Genomic DNA, 23,087 nt, shown 5'->3' with positions numbered 1-23,087 from the left:
AAACTGTTACACCATGTCTGCTGTTCATCATGAATTATTTCTCAGGTTTGAAAAATTCATGAAGTCCGAAATACAGTGTAAAATTAATGAAGCCTGTGTGTGCCAGGTGAAGTTGAACAGGTGAATTGTTTGCGTGGTGTGAACCATGTAACTGGGATTTAAGGTTTTACAAACATTAAGACATGTCAGAGCAGTTAAAGCATTAGACACATTTACATGGTCGCCAATACTCCAGTGTTAAAGACAATAGTCTGAATAAGACTGCCACATAAACAGTACATTTCCTTTACACAAATAAGGTCGTACATGGAATGAGCAACAATAACATGTCTACTTCTTAATTGCATCTTAACATCCTATTGGATGAGACAATAACCAACTGCTTGATGATGCATGCCCTGGTAAATAGGTAGTAGGACGTAATGTTGACACACATAATCAGATTCTTATTCCGAGTAAGGTCAATAGTCAGACTATTGGTCCATGTACATATAGTCATTATTGGCTGCATTCTACATAGTTGGTTCCAGGGCTTTGGTATTGGTGGTTCACTGGGATGGATTTACTGGAACCTTTAAATAAAAGAGTGCGTGTTTTTTTTTTATTATTAAACTATGTTGTGGTCTCTAGCTTAAATTTGAAAAATGTACAGTGAGGGTTTTATTATTGTGCCTTATCAGTCAGCTCTACATTTAGCTTCATATTACAGTAAAAACACATCCTATTCGGTTCTCAGTCTCATTTTTCACTCTTCTATTTTATTTAGGCCTCTTGCTGCAGAGGTGTTTGACTTAAGACCTCCGCTCCCTTATGCTTTCAGCATTTGAAGCACTTGGCAAATATTCGACACTAAAACATCTAGTCCATTACACATTATCTGACAATGTCATGACTTCATTAAAACTATTTACAAGGGTATTAAGTTTCTGTTATTTTGTAAAAGGAAAGACTGAAGGGCTGTTTTTAGGGGGGAAACATTCCTTGGTAATCTGTCACTGACACACTCGGCCTAAAATAGAACCTAAGAGATATTTTCTTTCTATTACGGTTGTTCAGGGTTTCTATAAAAAGCAATGGAATGACTCTTGGCTCAACAGATAAACATTCTGGCTTTTTGTTTGCCATGCTTGATCCTGAACATTATTTAAATCATTAGGTATGCAGAATAATAGTGGCATGGTTTTAGCCAGGCTTCCTCTGCAAACATAGTTGTGCGACTACTTTATCTGTAACGTAGTTCTTTAGACACATGCAGCAGGAGAGGAACACACTGTTAATTATAGGACACAATCAATGCAAACGCAGCATGACATACATACAGACAGGCTCTAGTATCGATTTGGAAGATGGACTTTTCGCAGGGAACTTGATGTATAGGGAATTTATTACAATTAAAAGATAAAGTGAAAAATGATGAGCGATTCCAAGCCGTCCAACTGCGACAATGTATGTGGGTGTGAACTCTCAAAGGCATGCGTGACTGCAAACGGCTTCAGTCGTGTTTCTAAGCAACATCCACATCCACCGCTCCTCTCTTTCTTCTCTCAGATCTGCCTGCAGCCGGGCTCCTTTAGCGCAGACGAGCATTTCACTCAGGGAGCATCAATCTCAAACTTCTTTTACCGTGACGATGCAGCTTTTGACTTGAAAGTAAAAAGGTGGAACAGCCCTCAAACCGTTTTGCTCAGTGAGGAGGAATGATTTTGACCTTTGCGGCCCAATCCTGGACTCAACATTTTCCAGAACAATGGACGCTTTTGTGTTATGCTACATAGCTGACTGAACTTGTAATCATTTACTAATATCAGGACATAGGCGCATGCAAAATTGCAGTTTCGGTTTTCTGTTCGTTATGAAAGAGTTGGAGTGCAGAAGACTTGCTCTCTATAATAATCCATGCTCTGTTTATGACTTGTAGTGAAGTATGTTGAGGCTATAATTGAGTAAAGGCATGTATTCCACTTAATTATTCCTCTGTGGGACAGTCTCTCTCTCTCTCTCTCTCGCTCTCTCTCTCTCTCTAGTCTCAGCATGCTATTTAACCGGCGCTCGCCATCCTGCCCCGCCACACACTCCTAATTTCGTGGAAACGGTCGACATTAAACAAGTGTCTTCTTTACTTTGGGTTCTTCACTCCATTTCCCCCCTGAAGTCTTGTGACACTCCCTCAATCCCCTGAAACGTATCCCCTTCATCCGGCAAACCTCCAGACTTTTCCTGTCTGGCATTAAACTCTGTGTCATTATGGACACCGTGACAGCAGATGAGTCAGATGCTGCGGAGACGCCTCACTTCCTGTGAGTGCAGAGTATCTTAGGCTGTGACCGAGTGATTGACTGAACCAACCTTCCCTAAAGACTGAGTCATAATCGACTGGGTCCGATCCTCATCCGGGACAGTGCAGAGTCAGAGTGCAAATGTATATTTGTGGTCTTTGTAGGATTGATAAAAAAAAAAACTTTCAGAGTGACTCAACATGAGAGGTGTGCGGTTTCTGTGTTGTCTGTCTGTATGAAAGTCTGTGTCATATCGATATCACCACAAATCGTGGTTTTTCAACCTTACGACCCCGTTTCTCGGCTCATGACAGCCGACAAGTTGTCATGTGAAATTGAGCATGGCATGATTTTAAAATATGGCAGCTCTGAATGGATTAGACACTAACATCAAACTACATTTATTTTACTTTCCAGAACTGTTTTTCTTTTCTTAAACAAACAGCAAAACATCAACAAGCCACCGGGCCCTGCTGATCCCACGGTGGAGAAGCTCGATCATAAATCATCTGCCACTGCTCATGCCATACATGCACAGACACTGACTCAGCCAATGTAGACGTGCACACGCACAGGAGACGCGTGTGCACACACTTTGCATACAGCCATGAACATATGTTACAGTACTTACATCAGTTTTCCTAAACTTGGCTTTAAGGCTCTTCATGTTCAGTCCGGTCCATGCAGTCACTCACTCTATCGCACAGTCAAGGCTGTGAAGGAAACAGAAATCCAGATGTTTAAACTCGGGCCCCAGCGATGTTTACTCCATGTTCACATGAGATTCAGAGTTTCTGAAGAGACCAAACTACCTGATTCTGCACCGTGTTGGGACTAGACACGAGTTACAGTCGATATCAGTTAATGTGCAGAGCAGCAGCAGGAAGTTAAAGTGACCATGGTCTGGTTTTTCTGATAAAAACTGAAAATATGCTGCTCATTAACAGTTTGAGTGTTTTCATAATGAGTTGGATCACAACACTCTAAACTCAAGCTTTAGAAATAATGGGGAAATTAGTTAACGGTAATAATAGATACTTTTTAGGAATGCACTAAAAACACATGCATTTCTAATTTAAACCTGTTTCTGGAAATGGTATCCAGCTTTGGATCGTTTCCTACAGGGATGTTTCAAATCACCCCCGAACCCTTTGAGATGTCTGGTGACTGTATATTTACACTGTAAGAGCCTTTTTAAAATTTTCTAGTTTCATCATTCCTGGTCCCAGGCAAGAGTTCCAGCCAAAATTGCCCTACTTACTTCATTATTGGTCCGACCTGTCTACTTGTATTTCAACTAAAAGTATAGCATTTAGACTTATTACCATGAGGGCTGGTAGTTTGGTCGGATTGGTAGATTTGGTAGTTTAAGGATAATACTTTTCAAATGTTTGTATTCAGAAAAGGTTCGCAAACCCTAAGTTAGAATGAAAATTGAGTTTGAGATGTTTAAGGTAATAAGGCAATATCAATAACTACTGCAATATAATATTCTTCAATAGCAATAGCAGAAGTCCAATATGGATATAATACTTAAGAGTTGTGCCAAGACAGTGAGGAGGAGTAACCTTAAATCTTAAAAAAAAAATCTTAATCTTAAAAAAAAAAAAAAAAAAAAAAAAAAAAAAAAAAAAAAGTGAGAGGCGGTGGTCTAGTGGCAGAAACTTGGACTATGGGCAGAGAAGGTCTCTGGTTCGTCTCTGGTTCAACTCCACGGAGAGACAACAAAAGACGAACCTGGATTGATCTGTCCAAAAAAAATCCAAGAGTCTCCCTACCCTGTCTAGTGCCCCTGAGCAAGGCACCTTACTCCCCCAACATCTGCTCCCCGAGCGCCTGTACGCGGCTGCTCACTGCTCTGTGTGTACTGCACCAGATGGGTCAAAAGCAGAGATTAAATTTCCCTACCTGCATGAGTGTGCCTTTGCATGACTGTGCATGTGTTTGGGACGAATAAATGCATCTTAATCTTAATCTTAACTGATCTTCCTCCCATTTGTGTTTTGCTGTTCATCAAGCCGTTGTCACTCTGCTCATAAATAAGTTCACTTAGAAGACAAATATTAGAACAATTTAAATAAAAAACAATAATGCAATAGTGATTATGATCGGTTTTCAATTATCAATAAAACCAAGGACACTCTTGGCTCCTGTGGCAGCACATGACTACATGTCCTAGCACATTATTCAAATGTAACGGGAAATAGCAGCAGTCCATAAGTGAAGAGGTTTAGCATGCAAGTTTAAAACCATAAACAAGAAGAAGTGGAACATCTCTATACATATCAGAAGTTAACGGTAATAGTACAAATGTAAATGTAGCGAAAAGAAAGCAAACTAGTGAAGTGAGTGAGGCAGGAGCCACAACACTGGTTCCACAGCAGCAAGCAGCCACTCGTTACCTGCATGTGTTCATCAGCTCCTCAGACAGTGGAAGTCGTGCGTGTACATTAAGTATGAAAGTGAATAAACCAGAGGAAAGGCTGCAGCTCGTCCAGCACCGTAACTATGAAATGCGCGCGACCTGCATCGTTGTACACAAAACACTTGAATATCAGACTGAATCCTTTGTAACAGCTCCGCGGGACCGCGCACCAGCTACTTGTTAAATGTGTCGCTTGTGAAGCTTCTAGAAGATAAAACATGAAATCAATGCACTGGGCAGGACGTGGGACCGGAGGACGGTCATCTTACCCGGGTTAGAGCAGCGGGACAGCGGGACACACGCAGGACTCACCGCCGCCTTCTGAGCTGAAAACACATGAGCTGCCGAACCGGGGAGAAACAGCGAGCCGCTGGGGAGAGCTACGCCGAGCAGGAGGTGCACACAGCGGGGAGCAAACACAGGGCGCCTGGTCCGGAGCTACACGCTGACCCGGCTCGACTCAGCTCGGCTCGCTCACATTCAAAAGTTGAGCTGTTCGTGGACTGACTCTCTCTCTCCCCCTCCCTCTAAATCTTTCTCTCTCTCCCTCCCTCTAACTCTCTAACTCTCTCCCTCTCTCTCTCTCCCTCTAACTCTCTCTCTCTCTCTCTCTCTCTCTCTCTCTCTCTTTCCCTCTAAAACTCCCTCTCTCTCCATTCCTCTCACTCTTCCTCTAAAACTCTATCTCTCTCCCTCCCTTTCTCCCTTCCCCTCTCTCTCTCTCTCGCTCTCTCTCTCTCTCTCTCTCTCTCTCTCTCTCTCTCTCTCTCTCTCTCTCTCTCAGGGGCCGTTGCCCAGGTTTAGGAAAGTGACGTCACTCCCCCCAGAGCTCTCGTGACCTCCAGTGTTCCTCCATTCATGTTCTGGTTAAAGGGACATTTCCCTCAAACCCACGCAGTCAGGACAGGGATCAAGTGTAGGAACATTTTAAAGGTGTTATCGTTAACTCACCACAATCTGCATGTTTGGATCAGGACTCCTCATCTATTCCACTCTATCCAAAACTAATATATCGTATAAATGTTTATGCAACAAACTTTCATCCTATAGCAAGTTGTTCCCACATCATTGGTCGAATGATGGGACAAAGGGATCAGACTTGTGTGAGTCTATTTGTAGTTTTTGCCAGTTCTGGTTGGTTTTCTCGAGTCAAGTATAGTTTTGTGTCACTAGTTTTTTTTTCCAGTTGTTTTGAGGTATTCTAGTTTAGGGTTTTTGTCGTTGTTTTGTTGTTTGGGGTCTATGTGGTTGTGTTTGTTTTGAGCCATTTCTTCACATCCTACATTTCCCATAATGCATCTCAGACTTGACCGAGCTCCTCCAGATTCACAGGAGACATTAATTAACAGTTTCTACAGCCTGTCCTGTTTCACCGGTAACACGATACCTGGACTTGGTGTGTATCAGTGTTTGTCTTCTGTTAAGTTGTGAAACTCTGCCAGTCAGACGGGTCTTGTGTATTTTATGAGCTGATGTGTCAACAGTGCTGCAATGAAACTTATTAATGCAGGTAAGAACGTGTCTGAGCTGTGATGTTGTAACACTGATGCTATTTGGGAAGATGAGATAATCAACCCAGGCTCCCTCCCTGTTTGTGTGTCAGAAAACACAAACTAATCATTCAAAGTAAACAGTAAGTTGCCCAGGTTTAAGTCTATTTAGTGTATATAATTCATGTACAGCTTGTTTAGGTCTATTACAAACAGTAACATGGCAGATATCATAATATTTGTTAGTATTAATGAGTATATTAGCTTTGTCTCTCAAATGAGTTCTGTGTAATCAGCCGGATGAAAGGGGAATGACAGTGGAACATACACAAATATCACTGGTTAGTCATCTGAGGTGAGGAGTGGCCACTTTTATGTGGAATTATGACTCAACAAGTACAATGACTCCAGTTTATAAAGCAGCAAAGCGCGTAGGCGGTGGCATTATCTCCTCAATGTGGAGACAGTGACATCTGGTGGAGAATATGTCATTAAACTTTAAGATCATGGTGGGCATATTAACAATGACGTCAAGCAGATAGAAAATGATACAAAATAGGAGATGAAAGAGGAAGAAACAGTTAAAACGAATAAATAGATGCATTTAATAATTCTGAAAAATAAAATTAACGTCTATTTACTACATGATGGTGTTGAGGAATTATTAATGTATGTAATAGATAATACAACGTTTTAAAAGTAAATCCACACTTTTAAAACGGTAATAGAATAGAAACATAGGCTATTTGCATATGTTATAACATATTTCACTTATTTTTAATCTATAGATTTACGCTCAGCTATGTTGAAACCTATATATAATGCAGACATTGCACACATACATTTCATGAGTGACAGAGGGTTAGGGTTAGCTTGGTTTCAATTAGCTTGGTTTCTGTGTTGATATAAACATTTACTAAAGGTGATGGTTCTATATTTTCTCGTAGATCCTGTCTAGACACTTAGGTCACATTTGCAAATGTTCAATTTATTGCATTAACTATTGAATTAAAGCCTGATGTTAATCTCATGTAATCATAATTTGTATTATATGTATATCAATGGTTTTCACCCTTTATATGAAATAAAATAATCCAGAAAGGGGTCGACTGAGGTCTTATTACTGAGGCTACTGTCATGTGATCGAAAACAAAGATTATTTATGTGCAAGATAGATGTCCCCCTGCATGTTGTCCGAAACGAACAGCTAATGTAGAAAATGACCATGTTGTCTAACTGCAGCTGTGTGTTAGAGCACTGTAACATGTCAATATCATATAACTTACACGTTGTATTTAAAATACATCGTCTGACGCGTGATCGGGATTTACTTCGTGCTTCAGAGAGCAGGCGACTGTCGAGGAAACCGGAAGTGGTGTAGGGGGAGTGTTTCGTCCCGGAAGTCTGTCTTCGCTTCGTCGAGCAAGTTCCTGGGAGGACAACAAAAACAACACACTCACACACGCACACACATACACACTCCGACAGACACACACACAGAGGAAGCGCTCACAGAAAGCTGTGTGTGTGTTTGTGTGTCACTGATCTTCCTGCTGTCTCATCATGTTCCTCAAATCATGTTGCATCTACAGCACCGGAGTCTTTTCTATGTTCTTTTTAATCGCTGGAATCGCTTTGGTGCTTTCTAACGTGTTCCCACTTTTTGTGCAGTCGATGGTCAAAAAGGTGAGTGTCGCAGTTTTCAGCCTCGGATTCAAACAACAGGCGTCATCGCTGGATCTCCACAGTAAACATGTGTTGTTGTGTTGATAATGTTGCCTCTTTTATTACACAACAGAGACACTGGCTCAGTTTCATTTCCCTGACTGCGTTTCACTATTAGGAAGAATGTGGTCGAGCAGCTTCTGAATGTTTTACCTTTGACTCACATACAAATGAATTGCAGAGTCATTGAGCTAAACATGTGCGAGCAGCTGTATCTGTACAGTCAGAAACAACATGGAGGAGGATTCATTATGCTTCTAAACTCTAACATCTAATATTTGAACAGCAAAATCCACCTGGGCCCATTTCTGTATTTATTGAAGAGGGAGAGTTATCATTAATCAACTGAAGCGATATTGTAAATCAGCCAGTTGGTTGTACAAGCTGATTTTCATTTGCTGTCTCTATAACCTGTTGTACGAGCTAACCTGAAATAATATAAAATTATTTATCATATTTATAAATGGATAATTGATGTGCTTTATAACCACCATCAATACCCTAAATAAAATATGAAGCTATAGATACACATGTTAACTAAATCACATACGACTGAGTAATTACACATGACACTGGTTTGGTTTATTTTAAGCCAGATAATGTTTATATCATGAATGGGTTTCGAAACCAAGTCCTGTAAAACATCCCAGTTCCAATCCTATGAGGTCATGTTTTTCTGCCCTAGATGATTCATGTTCATAGCTTAAAAAAATGAATGAGAGTCATTAATGTTGTGGTATAACTGTTGTTCCCAGCCTCTTCAAACTCTATAGGATTGAAGACAAACATATTTTCTGTAATTCAAAGTCATTTAAAAGCCTTTTCAAACCAATATTTATGCCCCCGTCTTTTATGACTCTATGACAAATGACCACAATGAAATCAGGACAAAAAAAGGCCTGGTGTCATATTGTTACTTAAATAAATACTTTTCGAGATATCAAGGCCCAAACCATTGACTCTACCAAACATGACTTCTTAGATAAGGTAGTACTGAGGGGGAAATAGAGTCAAACATATCAAGGACATTCACTAGTCTTAGTTTTGTGAGCCACCTCTCCTATAGATAAAGTCTGGACAAAGCTGATACAGAGCTGCGGTGACACCCATCATCATAAGACAAATCTGTCATATGATGTGAGGACACCTTAGTCAGCACAAAATAGTCTGTCTGTTCTGTTGCAAATTTTCACAGTAAAAATAACCCACTGACCTTTGTCCCCCATAGCAAGTAGTTTTGGAGAATGGCACTGAAACGTTTGAGGCCTGGGAGAATCCACCGGCACCGATCTACATGCAGTTTTACTTCTTTAATGTGACCAATCCCCTGGAGGTGCTGGATGGGGACAGACCTGCTGTGATGGAGATTGGACCGTATACATACAGGTAAAAGTGGAAGAGGAGCAAAGCTTCAGTTTTTGTTCTCTATTCGTCTATTCAATGAAAGAGAAGTGCAGATGTTACAGTAGGAATAAAGACACTCGGCCCCTGAAGAGGGAAAACTAAAACGATTGCACTCAAGATGTCGCCTCCTAACAAGAGTGAGCAGAGGAAGCTAAATTGTCACATCAGTAAAAAAAAGAAAAAAGTGTTGATGTAAGTCGTCACTATTGCTCAACAATTGTTTAGGCAGTGAGGGAAATATCTAAAAGGAAACCTCTGCTCAGATGCATTACACCTATAGTTAAACGAGATATCCGATATAATTTTCAAACACAACATTTTACTTTTCACGAAATCAAAGACCCCAGTTTTTACTGAATATGCGAATACCGCTAGATCTTGTTAACATTTTTCACTAGTTCAATATTTGTAAAATCCACAGACTGATTGATTTAGGGCAAAATAGAATGGCACTCAGCAGAACACATTCCTCCCCCAATGCCAGACACATGTTCTCCCCTCAGGAAAACATATTTAAATTCACTAGATCCCGATTTTTATTTGGATCTGAACTTTGAGCTTGTTGTCATTGCAAACTCGTAAAACTTAGAATCACCCAGTCGACTGTTCGGTTTCCCCACACAGGGAGTATCGACCTATGGAGCAAGTCAACTTCCTGGACAACGACACGAAAGTAGCAGCAGTCAACACTAAAACCTACATATTCCAGCCATACATGTCCCGAGGTCCAGAGACAGAGCTCATCCGGACAGTCAACATCCCTGCCATGGTGAGCTGCAGGAACCAGTGTTTAACTAGATAATATGTGAGTACTTCACAGCATAATGTGGTTGTATTAAGTCATATTTTTCTAACTATACTCCTCTTCTTCCTCCCTCCTTGTAGACGGTGATGGAGATGGTCAAAGACTCCGCTTTTGAAGCAAATCTGGTCTCCTCCTACATGAAGGCTACCGGTGAAGGACTGTTCACCACCCGCACAGTGGGGGAGCTGCTGTGGGGATATGAGGACCCCCTGCTCAAAGCCCTCCACTTTATAAAACCGGAACTGGATGTTGTTTTCGGACTCTTCTATAAGGTTTCAGGATATTGTTGTATACAAAAGAAACAATAAGCATAATAATTGGTTTGAACAATGAGAACAGCTTTTCACTCTTGCCCTTATTCATTTTCTTTTCTTTCTAGAGCAATGCCTCCAACGATGGTGATTATGTTTTCTTCACTGGACAGCAAAACTACAAGGACTTTTCCAGAGTGGACACGTGGAACGGGGAAAGGTAATCACTCAATCCACTCTCCTCCAGGAGAACAGGATAGTTAACTTCCACTCTATACAAACAATAGAATTCATTGATTACATGGAATTTAACTGTGGGATGAGCACCTGATTGTATCAAACGTGAGTGTGATCAAGGTTTGTTTCACTCTGGTTGATGAGATAAAGAAAGCAGAAGGTGAGGTTCCTGTTAGTTCTTCAATGCCTTTGATACATCACAGTTGATAAAATGGTTGTTTAAGTTCATCAAGTCTTTCTCAGTCTCTCCTCAGTTTTTTAATCTAAAGAATTCACAGCAGAGTTCATCGTCTTTCTCTACCCTTGCAGATCTTTCTTTCATCTCAGTCTATCACGCGTATCAGATTCTTCTGTTGTCTGCGTCAGTAAAGTTTAATGATCGTTGCCACTCTCGTCCTCTATCTGTCATTTAAAAACAGACCTACAGGTGGCTAGTGAAGCTCAGCACAAAGACCCAAATATTGGACGATTCCTTTAGTATACAAAGGACGACTGTTCAGCAAAAGCAGCAGCAGCAGCTTTGGCTTAGCTTCCCATCGCGTAATATCAACCTGACACAGTTTTAAGACCTATTTATTACAACACACTGGTGAGCAGCCATTCAATCAAACTGCAAAACAAAAAGTGATGACCTGTTGGAGTGCTGGGGCCGACGTTATTCCTGCAACACCCAGGTTTTAAAATGCACAATAAATAAATGACACACTGATGCAATAAGAGAACTTACATTGGAGTTTTATTGTGCACGTCTACAGCTCGTTGAACTGGTGGACGTCTGATGAGTGCAACATGATCAATGGAACCAACGGAGCTTTTTTCCACCCAGTCGTCACCAAGAACGAGACTCTCTACATGTTCACCTCCGACCTGTGCAGGTGGGTGATGCAATGTGGATTCCTGACTCAGCTGAACCTTTCTGAAATGATATCTGGGTTCTTGTTGGGTCACACATTAATGACTATTTTCCACTGTACATGTCTGTGATCTGCAAAAACTAGCTAGAAGCACACGTCTCAGAGACAGTGGGACACGAACTCCGTGCAGCTCACATTACGATTTCCTGGACAAGCTAGTCCAGAAAACGGCCCATTAGAAGATGGACACTTTTACACAACTGCCTCACAGCCACGAGGCCCGGAGACTGAGTGCTGTGTGTTCACCAGTGTTACTCAGCACTAACCAAATCATCACATATATTCATCTGATGAGTATGTTCAGATGTCGATGTTATTGTTACATACAGTCCGTATCTACCTGGCTTGAGTTGGACAGCAGCTTCACTCACAATCATTCTAAGACTGTCTCCCTAAGCCGTCCCCCTGTATTATTCAGGTCTGGATATTGGATTGAGGGCACCAGTTTAGCCTGGCTGGTCAGAATTAGCCTCTTTAATGAGGTCACTGTTACGATGATACCTGTTTAGAGCTGCTTAAAGAAACTAATATCAGCTCTCTGTCATACGTCAGAACTGAGTGAAGCAGGTGCACGTCAAGGAAGGGTTACAGTTTCTGAGTCAGTGGGGATGTAATCAGGATTTTAGTAAATCAGCTCACCGCAGATCTGTAGAAATCTACACACACTTTTGTTGCACTTTCATCCTCATGGAATGTATTTGTGCCTGCAAAGATTAACCAGCATCTGACTCTTTTCCCCAGGTCTCTTTACGCCTTGTATGAGGGGGATGTGACCGTGAAGGGGATCAACGGGTATCGCTTCGTTCCCCCCAGCGAGGTTTTTGCCAACATGAGTGTGAACCCAGCAAACGCCGGCTTCTGTGTCCCGGCTGGAAAGTGCCTGGGCTCTGGGCTGCTGAACGTCAGTGTGTGCAAACAAGGTACATGAAAAATACAAAACAGAACAAGGTTTCATTGTGTCACTAAGGCAAATTTGGTCCAGGGGTTTTGCCAGTACTGTTGAATATCTGAATTTGTTTTCTTTGTTTAGGAGCTCCCATCATTATGTCTTCACCACACTTCTACCAGGCAGATGAGCAAATTGTAAAGGATGTATTTGGCATGGTGCCTAAGAAGGAGTACCACGAGACGTTCATCGATATCGATCCGGTAGGAAGCTCAACTGAAACACTTCATTTGTTTAACCTCTAATCCAAGCCTTTTATTTTGAGAAACTAGTTTACAGTCAAAATGAGTTGCATTGGAGTAGAGAGATGGTTTGAAATCTGTTTTTGTGACAGTTACATTCATCTACCAGTAGATGGTGAATGCGTCTGTAAAAAGAGGTTCAAAATGATATCGGCTGCCATCAGAGATAAGCTTCAACAGCTCTGTAATAATCACTTAGTTTAGCCTGTGGTAAATCTAAGATACAGAAAATCATAAACATTACATTAACATTGGGTTACATTAACATTACAGGAGAACAACATCTAGCCAGATGTCCGATCACTGTGGTGGAATTAAAAGATTTTTATAATTTTTTATAAAAATATAATTTCCCTTTGTGTGTGTGGTGGTATCATGCACCACCGGTCCACATCCACAAACATGAATCAAGATATTGACCATTTTGACAAAATGTTCAACAATAAAAATGTCTGCTCCTGAATATGACACAACTTTGAATGTGGCATGAAACAGACCATAAACTCTCAAATGTTTGTGCAGTTATAAATAACTTGAGGTCTAAGACTTTATCAGTAAGTCAGTGCTTGCTTGGTTTTATGATAATATTTTCTGCATTGACACAGGCATTGATCAGTCAAACTAAATTTTGAGAAATGGATTGTGTTGCAGAAATATAAAAGAGGGTGAAATGTTTCAGGAATGGTTTATTCATTTAATTTGTTTTAACAACACGTGGAGCTATTTCAAGAGTCTTTGAACCCAGTAAACAAGCTGCTCTTTTGTCTGTTTATGCTCCTTCCAATATTTTAATGATACTAAATGAGATCACAGCGACCGATCAAAGTTCTCTCAAGCATATCATAAATCCAGGGTTGATCATATTCATGTGTATTTGCAAACTACATAAACCACCAACACCAGGGCTGTGATCTTCACACCAGCTACAATAAAGATGTAACGATGCACATTCCTGTTACAACAGTCACATTGAATATATGTTTGAAAACTCATTTACTGATAAATATTTGCACCTTAATAACCTTGTACACAATACTGATTGTCTCTGTATATATTGTAATGGAAGTACTAAATACACTATGATGAGGAATGACCAGTCTGAGATTAGTTCTGCACACTTATCACCACTGTTGAGTTCCCATTAAACCTTTTTGTTCTCATTCTCATTTGGTCTCATTCTGTTTTCCAGCTGACAGGAATCATTCTGCAGGCGGCGAAGCGGCTCCAGATCAACGTGTACGTCGAGCAGCTTCCCGCCTTCAGGTAATCCCCTCATGGGTTTCATCACCATCCTCTTAGCTATTTAAATGCAGCTTCTTTTTTGAATAGAAACCATCAACACTTTAACTCAGAATGAAGCTGTAGTGGCTCGATGACGACCTACGTGTGGGGAGGTTTGCCAGTAAGATAAGTGTAAAGGAATTATGCCACCATCATCAGTGTGAATGGACTTTTGGACAGTGGAGACTTGTTATGCATCTGCCCGGAATCTGAAGGATCAAACAGCAGATGTCTAATATCATGTAGAAAAATTATAATGTTCACTATGGTGTAATGGATAGAGCCACCATTTGGTTTCTGAATATCACTTTATTGCCATTTTTTATTTTTTACTTAAAATTACTCACAGGATTATCGTCAATGAATATTATAGGTAACATTGGGAATTCTTTTATTTTTTCAGTCAAACCGGAAACGTGAGGACAGTGGTCTTTCCTGTGGTTTACCTAAATGAGGTAGGTGCACAAACAAACAGACACACACACACATTGATTCCTTATTAGAGTTTAATTACTCTTGTTTTTCAATACATGATTTTGTCTTTTCAAAAGTAAATGTCTGCTTCATCCACTCTGGATCTAATGGCGGATGAGACTGATGAGCTCTTTTTGATGTGGTCTGTTCTCCTCTCAGAGCGTCGTCCTTGATGACACATCAGTGTTGAAGTTGCGGGCGATCGCCTTGGAGCAGAATGTGGTGGTGAACATTCCATTCATGCTGATTGGTGTTGGCATCATTCTGGGTGGAATCTTCATGTTCTTGATGTGTCGACTCAAGGAACCTGACGTGAGTGTTTGACATGAGCAACTTGAAAGAAGTGAAAACTTCCCTAGAATATTCCATTTAAATTGATATAAAACAGAGCAATATTTGAGCAGTAGTGGCAGATCTGGATCCTCCAGTTTTGGAGTCAGAGATACCTGCAGGATGATTACAGAGGGAAAAGCTCAAACCTTTTGGAGAGAGAAAATGAAAATTTAATCCCGGTCAGATATAAATACCTCCAGAGGGGATAACCTTTAGTGCTGCAACACTATCGGGTGGATGTGGACAAAACTCAGCAGAGAACAGTAATGAAAGAATCTGGTTCTATCGGCGTTAACCGTCTTTTGTTTGTTCTGTTTTTTCCAGAGCACTCCTGCTGAGCGACAGCCACTGCTCTCATCATAGCACCAAACTGCAAGTGAAAAGACGACGGCTGCCATGTTCTCAGTAGAATTCAACATTTCAACATTTCAGCGGCTCCAAGGGCTTTAACCATTAAACCCCAAGTAACAGTTTCACAGTTTCCGTTGTAAACTAGGATTCCTGTATTATTCTAATCTGTCTTTTGTGTTGTCTGTTGCTCAGTTGGAACTAATGTTTTAATTAGTGATGATGTTTAAATCCCTTTTTTATATATTAGGTTCTTTAATTGAGTGTTTTTGTTTTTATTTATAAGTAGGGGATTTTTAAACCTGAACAGATTAAACCCTCTGACAAATTCTAAATTAGATCCAGTGTCATGTTGATATCGAAGGAGTTTGGTGTCCGGAGAAAGTTTAGTTGGATGTTTTTGTTGAGTCGTGTCTGCAGCTCTACCGTGAACCAGATGAATTTCATTTTAAAACCAAGTTGTGGATCGTAGCTTTCAGTGAAAACACATTAATCAACATGTAAATACTCCGACAGCCAAATAGTATTACTTCAACATTAGTGGTAAATAAAGGCTCAGTTTCTGTCTTCTCATAAAGGAATATACTCACCACTACTTCCAACATGTTGGCATGAAAGTGTGATTTTTCATTCTACTGATATTATGTTAAAGTCAGTGTATAAACCGCTTCCTGCTGATAAACGTTTGCCAAATAACATTTTATAATGTTTTTTCAAAACCACTAGGCATGGTCTATGGTTTGTGTGGTTAATTACTGCACTTTCTAGCTAATGGATTTTCTATCCAGCACTATACAGGATGTCCCTATAAGGTACTGTTTTTAACCATTGTTCAACACGCACCTCTGTCAAGCTTGTCTCATGTTGTGACGTTTGTCTTGTACGTTAAAGATCATGTTTACACTTCTGCTTCTACATATTTAACTCGGTATGTAATAACAGGTTACTCCTAACAGGTCACATATCTATCACTTGTCACAGTGTCTCGTCACTACTTCAATAAACTGTGTGTGATTCATTGAACCTGCACGGGTGTGTTTCCTATTTCCCAGACGGGGGTTGATTCAAAAGTGACCAACTTGATAAGGTGTCATATCGTCAGCCCTTTACTCTTGGTCTGCAGCTTTATGACGAGTCTGCAGATATTGGAAATTTGTGTTGAAACAATTATACCTGCAATTATAACATACACACACCTATTTACTTCAACAGATGTATCCTCTAATAAAGGAAAGACTTGTTTCCACTGCATGTCAGGCTGAGCTAATTGCCTCGTGGCTGTAGGCCGTATCCATCCTCTCGTCTAACTCTTGGCAATAAAGTAAAAAATCATGTTTCCAAACGCTTCAACCTATTTTAATTATAAATAAAAAATAGACCGAGCCAGACAGAAACTTAACTTGAAAAAAAGGACTTCATCGAGTTCATCTCTGGATAAACCAGGGTCATGATTGCTTGTCTGGTTTCCCTCCAACAGGCAGGTTATGTTTTCATCTACTTTTGTTTGTATTTTTAGCTCAATCACACAAAAACGATCGCACAAATTACCACAAAACCTGGTGGAAATATGCGATAATGGTCAGGGAAGAACCCATCACATTTTGGGATCAATCCAGTCCTTTTTCTTTCTTTATTTTTTTGAAAATATCCCCAATTTCTCTGGGAGTTATTCATGGATCTTGATCAACAAAAGCAGACATAGTAAGGGAGTCGATATCTATGTGTGTGTAAGCTGGTGCAGCTTGATTGGATTTAAGGGGAATGTTGGAGGAATTCACTCTACTGAATGTTTGGTGTTTTCTCAGCAGGATTACACAAAAACTACTTTCCATGTGGAAGGTCGGGGCCATGAACCGAGGATGAACTCTTGGTGTGGATCTGGAACAGAAGGTCGATCCAAGATTTCTTTAACACTTACTTTACCATTGTGAGATAGAGTTATTTCATGGATTTAGATTAAAAAAAATCAGTTAAATTTGTTTAAAAAAAAGTGTTTGCAATTGGGTGCAGATCCTAACAATAATCTTTAATTTATTTGGATAAATTTAATTGTGGTTTTTTGAGGTGTTTGTGGGGCCTTGGTGGAGGGATTCACTCTCTGCACATCTACTTACCTTTAATTTTGTTAGAGTTTTTATGTTACTTCTCCCCTAGTCCAGATGTAACTCACATGAATTAGGAAGAAGGCGACAGGCACGAGGACAAAGCGTGAATGTTTACAGCTCAGGACATATGTTAAGGTTTCAGGTTCGACACCTCCAACGTGGAATTGCCCTCAATTACCAGGGTGAGGTGTACTTTGGCTCCCTGAAGATAAACTTCTGTTGACTTTATAAAACTGATAACCACCACCAGGCAGAGACGTTTCCAGAGTTGGCTTTGATTTGGGGCCACTTCTTCTGCCAAACTTCAGCCCTCAGAACGAATCTATAAATTCTGTCAGAGGTTAACTCCTCCCCGATCCGATTAAAGACTTAAATACAAGTGGCATGGGGCAGAGCACCAGGCCCGCATCTCTCCAAGGTTTGACCTGCCCCCAGCATGAGGACTCTCCACGAGAAAATCCTTGTTCTTACTGCTCTCCTGTCGTTGATCTGTGCCGTCCAGGTAAGTTCACAGATTCTTTTCTGTATGTCTGCGGTTTGTGATTTTAATATCACACTGTATCATGAGGGTCATCATTAGCTCCTAAAGGGTCTTATGTTTGATCTCGAAGGTCACTTCCCTGCCTCTGCCTGAAGACTGGAATGGTTTGATCGTGCGGACAAAGCGATCTCTGTTGTGGCGTTGGAACAGCATGAAGGCCGTCGGTGAAAGCTGCAGAGATCAGCACGAGTGTGTCACACAATACTGCAGGTAGAGCCGGGCACACGTGTGACGCTTTCAGACTTTTGCACTCACAGATAACTCTCACAAGATTTTTATTTATAATTTTAAAGGCTTCTAACATCAGTAAATCTGTATCTTAAATGTTTTGCAATCAAATGACACTATACAATATCAAACAGACATAATATTCCTTTCCTTGACTTTCGTGCATCCATTTCTTTACTATATTTGTGCAGCGTGTGTAGTTGTGTCCACGTGCATTCCACATGGTGTCATAAAGTCACTGCCATAAAGCTGATCCTTATCTCCACAGGAACAATATCTGTTCCTTCTGGATGTCCACCTGAAGACGGAGATACACCAACACAACTCCATCAGGGAAACTGTCTGCAAAACAACCTCCGTCTCATGGACTGAAGGGACCTTCGTCAAAATGAAACCTGAAATGTTTGCTGTGATATTCTGGCCTGAACTGATGAAGTGTTGGATCCTGTTTATCAGTCAGAGTCCTTTGATGTGGAGCCGCAGCAAAAACAAGCTGTAAAAGTTGGATCCACATGAACAGTAAAATGGCTCCATCTCCATTGATATTGATCTTTAGTGTTTCTCTGAAGTCCATAGACAGGTTGTTCACATCTGCAACATGATTTTAATACAAAATATACATATTCATACAATGTTTGTGAGTTTATTGTTTTGTGTTGTTATTATATATTTATTTGTACATATTGTAAGAAATATAAATATGCAAATATACTTTACAAATACATATATATGCATCTAAAGAGTTTTCTTTGCCCCAAGCTTTGTTTGTCTTTAACTATAAAAAAAATCTAATAAAATAATTATTAATAATTATTTTTATCCTTTCAGTTAGATGAAATAACTTGGGTATAAAGTATTGGTTAATAATAAAACACCAAGAATAATGAAATGAAATCAACATATTTAATATTGCATTTTTGAGACGCTGAAAGGAATAGATGACTGCTCATTTTTACCACTGGAGGGCGCACTGAGCCATGTTCACTGAGCTGAATAATGCATCAGCCCCATGTGTTGTTATTGCACTTTACACTGTGTTCACTTATAAAAATGATATTGAATCAACAAATAAAAAATGTGAAATTACAAAATTTTCATCAGTTATATAGGAGAAAATATGAAGAGTAAAAAGTGTTATCGTGGTAGAAAGAATCTTTATGTTGTTTTTGTTTTCAAGTTATGTTTCTTTAATCACACTATTGTGGCTTTTTATCCCATTTCTGAAATATTTAATTGCCTCCAAAAGACAAACAACAACAGATTAATAAATACAGTTCATTGACTTATTCCTTTTAAACTGCGAATATTAAACAAGTCTTATTTTAAATATTAAAAACGTGAGGAACAGGAAGAGTAACATGATTTTTTTAAATGTCACATTTGTTATGTATTTGATATTCTTAGGCTGTTGGTTATATTTTACTATATATATTTATCTATTTTATACAAAACATGAATATATGGTGTTTACAGCCTTTATTCTCCTGCTTGGTGTTTTGGATGCTCCAATTGGCAGAGACGTCTCTCTCGCTCTCTTCTCATTGGCTAAAGCGGCGATGACGCGTTACCTCCATCAGCCGGCGTGGGTATCGGGACCGCAGCTTCTCCCCGGACCTCAGAGTCCGAACCGGCTCCACGGTGCAGCTCCGCGGTGTCACACTCATGAAGTACCGGGTCAGCACATCTGGTTCTACAGCTGGAAGCATTGGTTCACTGTGACGTCAAAGGTTCGTCGAGGTCGCGAATGTTTTTTTTTTTTTAAACGTTTGGTTGCGTAATTTTGGACCGAACCGCACCTGCAGGTCAGAGTCAGCAGAGTGGAGCGGAGGGATATCACCTCAGACTGAGCACTCCTCCCAGGTACGTGTTGGTTTATATGAAAGGGGAGGATGAGGAGGGTGGGTGTGTGTGTGATGATGATGATGAGGATGATGAAGATGATGATGAAGATGATGAAGATGTTGATGCTAGTATTATGGGCAAACTTGTCCTTCTTAAGCCACTTTAAATATTTTATTTGAAAATTATTCTCTTTATGATATCCAAAACACACACACACACACACACACACACACACACACACACACACACACACACACACACAGTTTGCCCAGCTATCCTTATTAGCTATTACTTCTGTTCATTGTGGGTTAGGGTTAGGGTTAGGCCTTACTAGGACCAATACAGGCCTAACCTCAACTAGGACCAGGATCCAGTCATGCTAAACTTGAACCAGGACCAATTCATGCCTGATCAGGCCCTATACCTGCCTAACCTTAACCTTAACCATAAATATGACCAATTCATGCCTAACCTTAACCATAACTATGACCAATTCATGCCTAACGTTATCCATGACCAGGATCAATTCATGCCTAGCCCTGACCTAACCACAATTCACATCTTACCACCTTAACCCGGACCTCAGAAATGGCTTGATTAGCACTGGGCCTTGGTCCCCATCAGGTCTCCACCCTGACAAGCTCAAAAAGGTCCCAACGAGGAAATACAAATTTTGAAAATGAAACACACACACACACACACACACAATGTCACTTAGTTGTGAGTGAGAGTTGAGCTGTAGCGACGTATCAGCAGCATCACGGTCGGAGTCTGTCACGACGACAAGAACAGACACTCAGACACTCAGAAAGTCAGACGCCTCTTCACAGACACACAGTCTCCTCCTCCAAGACGACTGAGTCGACCTGACAGACTTTTCCACTGAAGTAGTTCCCTTCATCACAACCATCTCAGGGCGCTCCAGTATCCAGACGACAGAGTTCTGGGCCGTGGATTCTAATGCTGCGAGTTCAGGGGACTTCCAGCAGCGATGACTCAAAGGAGTCGTCTCCGCTTTGCAGTGAAATTGTTAGTCACAGTGTCCTAGTTTCCTGTGCAGCTGAACTGTTGAACTGTGACAATACGCAACAAAATGGATGAATTCAATCATATCATCATAACACATTACAGGAGGCATTAATTACACGTTAACATATTGATTTTATTATGATTTATTCAGAAAAACACGTTTCTTAAATTTGTTCCACGTACGCGTCAGGAGCTGTGTTGGATTCAGAGTGATGACAAAACACCAACTTGGTGATTAGGGACCAGTGCACAGGGAAGAATGGACCAACACACACACACACACACACACACACACACACACACACACACACACACACACACACACACACACACACACACACACACACACACACACACAGAGAGACACACAAATCCTCAAAGGTGCCTCAGATGACAACACGACCGTGGTTTTCTTAACATTATTTTGATATATCCCTTCATGAACTGGGTGGTCTGAGCAAAACCATTTTACACAGCAAACAGAATTGGATCAAAGTATTGATCTTCATGCTTTACAATGCAGATTAAAACCCCTCTGGTGATGGAGGGATGCACTGATAATCTGCCCTGCACCTCAAAGCAACATGAATATCATTATATGTATTTAAAATAAAACTAGAGAATTTTTGGGGGGATTTTCAGCTTAAGAGAATTCAATTTAAATTAAATTCAAGAATGGATTTGTCTGTTCTGTGCTTTATCATAGCTGGTGCTCATGATGAGAGGATTCTGTATATGTGTGTTACTGCCTGTGAGCATGTTATTGACGTGTTGACTCTTTGTTGTCATGGTAAGGGTGTTGTTATTGTAGCGGCGTGGCGATAAAGAGGATTACATCCTCGTGGTCGTCTGTGCCAGATGTTTAGATTGTTTACACATCATGTGGCTGCCGACAGTAGCACAGAGGTTTAACAGCCATGCACTGAGGCCTGTGACACAAATGAAGGTTAAATTCCATCTAAACGAATTCATCTCCAACATGATTTTCCATCTACTCTAAATTCATAACACAGCTTCAGGCTTATGTCTTACCATTGAAGGCAGGTATCAAAAGAGTGTATAATTGTATCCTTGCAACAATGATCATATTTAATGACTTGAATGATCTCTATTCACTTTGTCTTCTTCTTCTCTAAGATTAAGTGTCATCAAATATTTCACATCCAGTTTCCTGAGGTTTTCCTAATCACCTGTTTACCTGGAAATGATTTTTGTGTTGCTTTTCATGAAGAGATGACGTTTACTATGATGTTACTAAGAGTGGTGCGTCCTCAATCAGGAGCAGAATGTGTGACTACGACTCTTGGCTTTAACTAAACTCATGTGGAAAAGTATTTACTCTCAGCAGAGCCAGGAGCATCTCTGCAGTGCAGCTGCCCTAGTTACAGAACAGCTGAGTAAGTGGGGGAGACGCTGGTTGGCTCAGGCAGCGAGAGGAGGAGTTAGTAAATGGTTGACTGAATCGTGGAGGTTTGGCTGTGTTGGGGGCTGAGGGCCAGATGCAGAAAACACAGTTTAACTGGGGGACCAGTGGAGTGAAGTGATGGAGAAGACTCTGACAGCTGGAGTCTTCAGGTGTTCTCTAGATATTATCTTTTTTCTGCTCTGTCTGCAGCTCCTACGCCAGAATGAAACACACATTTTTCTTCACTAACCACTTAAATAAAATAATTGGATCCCTGAGGCGCTGAGGTTGTTTCAGCTCTGCAGCTGGAAAAGCCACTGGATTATTTTTGACACCTACAGAAGCCGTGTTCACTCATGAATGTGTTTGTGATGAGACCTGAATCACAAAGATCACTGAGGCCAGAAAACCCAGCAGCCGACTCACAGGGAGATGAAAACAAACACTTCATATGCAGCAAACAAATATATGATTCATACAAATAACATTTACATACAGCCTGTCACCATTGTCTGGAAAAAATTCAAAATGTTGAAATTTTAGGAAATGAAATTGGAAATAATGTCACCTCATCCTTCATGGAATCCCTCAGTTCAACTTGATCATTGCATGAAAAATTCTGCACTCCTGATAATGTCTGAAGAGCCTCAGGAAGTGTATTAAAGATCCATTAACGTTTGAATTATATCCATTTTTAATTCTCATCATGTTCTCATGGATTTTTTATCAGATTTCGACAACCAGCCTGTGCTTGATCTGAGCAGATCTATTTTCTACTCGTCTATA

General features: G+C 40.5%; 3 protein-coding genes across 6 annotated transcripts in view; 2 read left to right on the top strand and 1 right to left on the bottom strand.

Annotated features, from left to right (window-relative positions):
• rai14 (retinoic acid induced 14) overlaps positions 1–7,525 on the bottom strand; it is a 36,258-nt gene extending 28,733 nt beyond the window's left edge. For 2 of the 4 annotated variants that reach the window (XM_053447743.1, XM_053447746.1), the window contains exons 1-2: positions 4,971–5,310; positions 2,908–2,989 (exon numbers count right to left, since the gene is read on the bottom strand). In XM_053447743.1, coding sequence (XP_053303718.1) covers positions 2,908–2,943 — 36 coding nt within the window. In that variant the 5' untranslated portion in view covers positions 2,944–2,989; positions 4,971–5,310. Of the gene's footprint in view, positions 1–2,907; positions 2,990–4,678; positions 4,697–4,970; positions 5,311–7,477 lie in introns of those variants that run through there. The other 2 variants (XM_053447745.1, XM_053447744.1) reach the window with 2 other exon arrangements.
• Positions 7,526–7,594: 69 nt separating this feature from the next.
• On the top strand, positions 7,595–16,174 carry scarb2c (scavenger receptor class B, member 2c). The gene is made up of 12 exons (XM_053447747.1): positions 7,595–7,877; positions 9,145–9,302; positions 9,945–10,089; positions 10,206–10,397; positions 10,505–10,596; positions 11,369–11,488; positions 12,269–12,447; positions 12,558–12,676; positions 13,905–13,978; positions 14,400–14,451; positions 14,630–14,782; positions 15,128–16,174. Exons 1-12 carry the CDS (start codon positions 7,755–7,757, stop codon positions 15,164–15,166), a joined length of 1,446 nt encoding a protein of 481 aa, XP_053303722.1. The 5' UTR covers positions 7,595–7,754; the 3' UTR covers positions 15,167–16,174.
• Positions 16,175–17,642: 1,468 nt separating this feature from the next.
• On the top strand, positions 17,643–18,751 carry LOC128425044 (liver-expressed antimicrobial peptide 2). Its single transcript, XM_053411531.1, has 3 exons — positions 17,643–17,758; positions 17,868–18,007; positions 18,294–18,751. Exons 1-3 carry the CDS (start codon positions 17,693–17,695, stop codon positions 18,325–18,327), a joined length of 240 nt encoding a protein of 79 aa, XP_053267506.1. The 5' UTR covers positions 17,643–17,692; the 3' UTR covers positions 18,328–18,751.
• Positions 18,752–23,087: the final 4,336 nt, after the last annotated feature.

Source organism: Pleuronectes platessa, chromosome 19, assembly GCF_947347685.1.
Source record: "Pleuronectes platessa chromosome 19, fPlePla1.1, whole genome shotgun sequence".
In the NCBI taxonomy this organism is placed as follows: domain Eukaryota; kingdom Metazoa; phylum Chordata; class Actinopteri; order Pleuronectiformes; family Pleuronectidae; genus Pleuronectes; species Pleuronectes platessa.
This window is presented reverse-complemented; position numbering and strand designations above follow the sequence as displayed.